General features: G+C 41.3%; 1 protein-coding gene across 3 annotated transcripts in view; it reads right to left on the bottom strand.

Annotated features, from left to right (window-relative positions):
- Positions 1-4,512: 4,512 nt before the first annotated feature.
- Positions 4,513-6,000, bottom strand: part of DISC1 (DISC1 scaffold protein) — a 207,996-nt gene continuing 206,508 nt past the window's right edge. For all 3 annotated transcript variants that reach the window (XM_069484684.1, XM_069484685.1, XM_069484686.1), the window contains one exon: positions 4,513-5,931. In XM_069484684.1, the coding sequence (XP_069340785.1) occupies positions 5,792-5,931 (140 nt within the window). In that variant the 3' untranslated portion in view covers positions 4,513-5,791. The remainder of the gene's footprint in view (positions 5,932-6,000) is intronic.

Raw genomic sequence — 6,000 nt, 5'->3', positions numbered from 1 at the left:
ATCAATTTGATAGAATATTATGCAGCAATAAAAATGATTATGATGATTATGTAGCAAAATGGAAAATACCATAATATTAAACATATTAAAAAGAGTAAAATATATGCTGGCTACAGTTTGGTGAAAATATGTTTTTATATGGACGTAGACTGGAAAAGTGAAGATAGTAGCTTATATATGAATCTTTTTACACAATTTCTTTTAAATTTCCTTATCATGAATAAAAATCATATAGGAATCAAGAATAATAAATAGTAAATGGTTCTCAACATTAATTAAACTGCTGTGTGTGTGTCTGTGTGTGTAGTTTAATGATTTATCCTACAGATTTAAAATCAAGAGTTCTGGGAGTCAACACTCAAAATTTTCATTACTTGCTAGATAATTTTCACTAAGCTTTTTAACCTTTGTATACATAAATGTATTCATCTATAGGAAGAACAATTTTTACAGAAGGAGGTCAATAAATGTTTCTTGATTGAATGAATAAATAGACAGTGGGAAGAGATCTTATCCCTGAGACGAAGGCTTTGTTTCTAACGGACTCAAGAAGTTGTTTTGTCCTACAGAAATAATATGCGAGGTCAAGATATTTTCTGGAATGTTCTTTATGCTGGTGTCTGTCGTAACTTTTTCTCTATAGTGGGAAAGTGTGTGTATGATATATACATTTAAAAACATGTCTAAAATTGCACAAAACATCGATTGCATAAGTAGTGCTAAGGCACAATGAGGGGTAGAATGTGACTCCACTTCCAAACTCTCTATCTGTCCCGGCAACCAACTCTCAGGTCTCTTTGGTCCACTGTTGGAAGGAAGGAGACTTGACCAAATTCCCTAACTCAGAGGACCAGAACTGGGGTTCCAGAGAGTGCAGAATTTTTAGCACTAAACCGCCAGGCATACCTGTTCAAGAAAGTGTGAGAACAAAATTCATCCCTTGTCTTTAAGATGATAATAATTACAATAATGGTCATTCATTTTCCTCCCATCTTCAAATCATCTGATCATGATAAGTCATACTTGCCTTTTTATTGCCAATACCAATTACACTCCCTAGCACAGTGCTGGGTACACAGTGGGTGCTAAATAGTGGATGAATGCTGCAATAGCATCAAGGGGACCTGGGCAACCATTCAACAGCCTGTGTGTCCTGCCCTACATGAGGGTCCCCTCTCAGTCTCCATGATTATGTTGCTTTCTTAAAGAAATTATGCTATTTTGAATAGGTAAATACATGCAAATGGCATCAAAATTTTAAAAGAACAGTATACAGCCCAAATGTAAGTCTCCTTCCCATCCTTCTTCCCTAAGCCACCTGGCTCTCTTTCCAGTGATAGCTCTGCAGATACAAGCATATATGGAACATAAACATTTCTTAGTAACTGCAAAGCATTGCATATTGTGGATGTACCGTAATTTATTTAACCAGTCTCCAGTTGATGAAAATGTAGGTTGATTCCCATTTCTGCTCTAACAAACAATACTATAAATGCACATCTGCAATTCTGCACGTGTAAGTATATCTGCAGTTTAAGTGCCTGGATTTAGAATTGCTAGAAGACATGAAGGGGAGAAAGCATGGGGGACTAACTAGATAGCTATGCCCCAGTTGGGATCAAGAAATATTTATAATTTATGGAAATTTGACAATTTATATGATGACTTCCTACCCAAAAGCTTAATGTGTCTTTCTATGTATTCAATTCTTCTCGTGTCCTTCATCGTAAAATTTCCTTCATCTAAGACTTAACACATTTTTTAATTTAAATTATTCCAAGTCTTTTTCTCCCTTTTTTTGTTGTTGCTACGAAAATGGGGTCTTTTCTTATACTCCAGCTTCTGATTATTGTTTGTATACATAAAGCCTGTTGATTTTAGTCCATTAATTACGTTAATCATGTAAAAGATTTTATGCTAATTCTCTTAGGTTTTCTATTTTACAATGACATCATCTGTAAGTATTAAAGTTGTATCTACTCCTTTCCAAATTTTAACCCTCATATATTTTTCTTGCCTAACTTAATTAGCTAGTATCTGCAGGAAAATATTTTCCGTGGTGTTAGTGGGCACTCTTGTTCTGTTTCCCACTTTAGTCGTAACGCTATTTTTAATTTCCTCAATCAAGGAATCTGGAATAGAAAATCCCATGGTTTTTGGATTTGTTGATATCTGAAAGCAAACACATGCACACTTTTAAAGCGTGGCTTTATTACAAATGTTTTGTGTGATGCAAGTAATTGTACAATTAATCATCCTGTAATAGAAAAATGAGATGAATGAACCTGATACATTTTCTTATCATCCATATTTCAGAAGACAAAAAAAATCAAGGTGCACCATGGCTTGGATATAAGTTTTAATTTTGTGTAACAAAAAGTGAACTTAATAAAGCAATAAATTACATGACAAAATTCAAAGATTAGATAAGGTGAGGATATTAAAAGTATTGAATTAAATGTACAAGAAGGCATTGCCCAATGAGGGCATCTTTTCTTTCTCCATGGCACAGAATTCATGGGACTCAAATGCTTTTTGGAAAACACCAATTTGATGGGGATCTTCAAGGAAATCTGTCCAGTGTCAGGCTGTGAGTGGCTGTTCCTGGGACGACTGGGGAATGGTTAGGTCAGGACCATGGTTGGGGGGATAGGTTTGTTGGAGCCTGTCTGAGCCTAGACTTCACCATGAGACCCCTGGGGGTGTGGGAAGCCTCTCTTGCCCTTGGCTCAATTTTGCTGACTCTCCAGCTAGGATTACTAAGGTGGCCATGCATTCTTAACCAGGTGAATGAATAAGTTCCATGGCTCACAGTCCTGAAAGGACATTAAAGGAACTTCAGGAAGAGCATTAGTTAAGAGCATGCTGCCTGTCTCAGTTAGGTTTACTCTCACTCCATGTCTTACCAGCTCTGTCCCGTGGGGGAAAGGGAATTAGTCTTCCTAAGGCTCAGCTGCAGCACCTACAAACACCTCCCTCCCAAGGATGATATGGGGATTATAGGACATCATGATTGTAAAGAGCTTAGCATGGGACTGACCCTTCCATGTTTCTGGGGTGGGGAAACCAGCCGTGCTGCAGAGGAAGACAAGTTTCCAAAGCCACAAACTAATTTGATTTGGGGAAGGATCAGTTCAAGTTTGAAATTTCAGGATGTTGGAAGGAACTGGGACTGTTACTGAGGAGAAACTGTGTCCTAATTCAGGCTGGTGAAAGAGAAATGGGTGGCCACGTGAAGGCCAGCATTCCAGCAAGGTGAGCAGTGTAACCTATCACTCTCTTAGACCATGTCACAGTGAAATCAGATTCTAAGTCATCGTTTTCAATATGTGCTTTTGCTTGTGGTCTTGGCTGTTTCCATAACAACATACATTTTTATTGTTGTTGTTTTGTTGCTTTTAAATCCAAGCCCTAACCTCTCCTGGATATCTTTATGCTACCCTGACAACAACTGCACTGTTGTATGGTTGACAATACAGGGTCCTGGGTCTTTCCAGGGACAAAGTGGCTTTAGAGAGTGGGGTTGTCCTGAGAAGGTTGTGTAGCCAGAGGAAACACCCTGGCCTTTATCAGGTTTCCTGGATGACACCCTAAGACCAAGCGAAGACTAGAGATAAGTTACAGACAAGGGTTCCTTCCCACTGGGCAAACAACAACAATAAAAATGGTTAAAGCCTTACTCACCTGCTCTAATACTTGAATTTGTTCAGGTGTCTCAGCAAGGAAATGAACATGCTGTCCACCGGAGGTACCAAAACACCCTGATTTGGGGCACATTCGAAGCAGTTATTAACTTCCAGAATTTTCAAATACATCATGACCTCACAGAATTATTTCACGATGGTGTCTGAGTAATGCAAAACACTTGGGTAGTGACTGTGAAGATGTTTTATGTCTGGGAAGCTTTTTAAAAAGACTAATACCAAAGGAGGAATTTGTTATTGGTCATGTGATCAATCCTGACTCTTCCCATCTTTTGCTTCACTGGAATTCATTCAAGGATTCCAAGAGCCACGTGACTAGTGCATAACCAGTTTTAGACACAATCATAAATAATTCAGGAATTTTGGTCTATCATGGAAAAAACCAAACTAATTACACTTATTATTAAAATATGTAGAGTGTGTTTTCAAAACCTCTCAAGATAAGCCCGTAGGGAGCACAATCAGCAAATTCACATATTGTGCCTTTGCTTGGCTTCTTGGACCCTGGCCAGTTGCTGGCTTGGGCAGAGGCATCTTCTCGACTGAGGATGGACGACGGCTAGGCACGGAAGGCTCAGCAAAGCACCAGATGCCTGCCAGAAACAGCAGTGTGACTTCAGGAAATGACAAAAATGGTCTCATGTCCATAGATCCTAGTGAAGGCAGGAATATCACTATCCCTATGCATATGAATGAGAACAGAAAACAAACAAACAAAGCACAAAAAGAACAATGACTCTATTAAATTTCCAAAACCATGGCAGGTAGCTATTAAGTTCAACACGCTGCAAAAGTTTGACTTTGGTCTCCAACACATATATCGAAATGGTGCAAATCAGTGTTTGGACTAGGACTTCCCCAGAGAATGCAGTGCTGCACAACACTAGATCAGTGGGATATGAATAGCATCTACATGAAAAAAAAAATACGTGATCCATTCTACTTGGGAAGTTTGCGGTTAGACAAAATCTGTAGTACAGGCGGCCTCACAGACTACTATCCTAGCACGCGTTGTGGCTCTCCAAGTAGGCATTATGGCATGGTATGTTTACCAAAGCTACTTGACCATAAAGGTGACCCATTTGTTTGTGGAGCATCTCTTGGGGCCGCCTTCCTCCGTGCACTTTGGGAAATGCTGTCTAATTGAACTCAGCCTATTTGGCAGCTGTCTTAACAGCTAGGCCCAGCCAGGCCAAAGGAGCAGCCCAGCAGGGCCCTGCGATGCTCCTGAATTATTGAGTGCTGTCCTGCCCCACTGAGTACTACGCTGTGTTACCAAGTACTGTGCTGCTTCGCTGAGTGTCGCACTGCCTGGCACCGAGTGGAAGAGATTCCACAGGCAAACAGGAGAGGCTCCAGAGGTTTATACAAGTCTCCTGATCCATCCACGCCCTCACTGTAGGTCAATTTCAGAATGTTCTGATGAAACAGAGACTCTCAGAGATCCTTTCTGTAGATACAGCAATTGCAACAAAAGGAAAACTGAGGGGCTGGTGCCTTACCAAAATATTTTTGCAAGTTGCATACCAATTTCTCTGATATAGCACTAGATTACAGGAAAAGTAAGGTGAAAGGCTGTTAATTCCAGACTGTGGGGTTAATTAGCTTTTTAGATCATGCGCCCGTAGGACAGAATAACAGGTATGGTGACAGAGTCTTCTGCTCGGTTTCCTTTTTATAGGCTCTTGAATCAGGAAATATTTTATTTGCAGCAGAAAGCGAAACGGTATAGGAAAGGGAGACATTTTTTCCAGAGGATTCATCCCAACTTCTCTCTAACGGGGGCTGAGATGGAAAGATTTTCAAATCCCGTGCAGGATTCTCCCACGAATGACACAGAAAAGAAATCTCTGCATGACAGTTACAAGAAAATTCAGCAAATCGTCCCCCCTTCTCCATATTCCAATCTGCAGACTCCCCGATCTCAGCCTCATGAGAACGAACAGGGACGATCTTTCCGCTGGAAGACCTAAGGCGCTGCATCTCCATGATCGATTCTGTCCCATCAGTGATGCGGAGGAGGGGAGCAGCCCCCCGAGCCCGCACGGATGACGTGGCGGCCCACCCCTTCCCCATCCCAGCACGCCTCAGGCCTGTGCTTCCCGGACACCAGCTGTCACACAGGAAGCTGCAGCCTCCCTGTCTCCCACCTCCTTTGCTGGCTGGAGCTGCAGGCTCAGGGCCTGAAGAGTTTCCTTCACCATCTGGAGCTCCCTCTTGAGAGACTGTGGGCGCGTGGTTAAGGGACACAGCCGAAGGTGATCTCGGCCTCCAAGGGGTCTATAGGAGCAGATGG

Source organism: Eulemur rufifrons, chromosome 11 (assembly GCF_041146395.1).
Source record: "Eulemur rufifrons isolate Redbay chromosome 11, OSU_ERuf_1, whole genome shotgun sequence".
In the NCBI taxonomy this organism is placed as follows: Eukaryota; Metazoa; Chordata; class Mammalia; order Primates; family Lemuridae; genus Eulemur; species Eulemur rufifrons.
The sequence above is the reverse complement of the archived record's forward strand: the minus strand, read 5'-3'. Positions and strand labels throughout refer to the sequence as shown.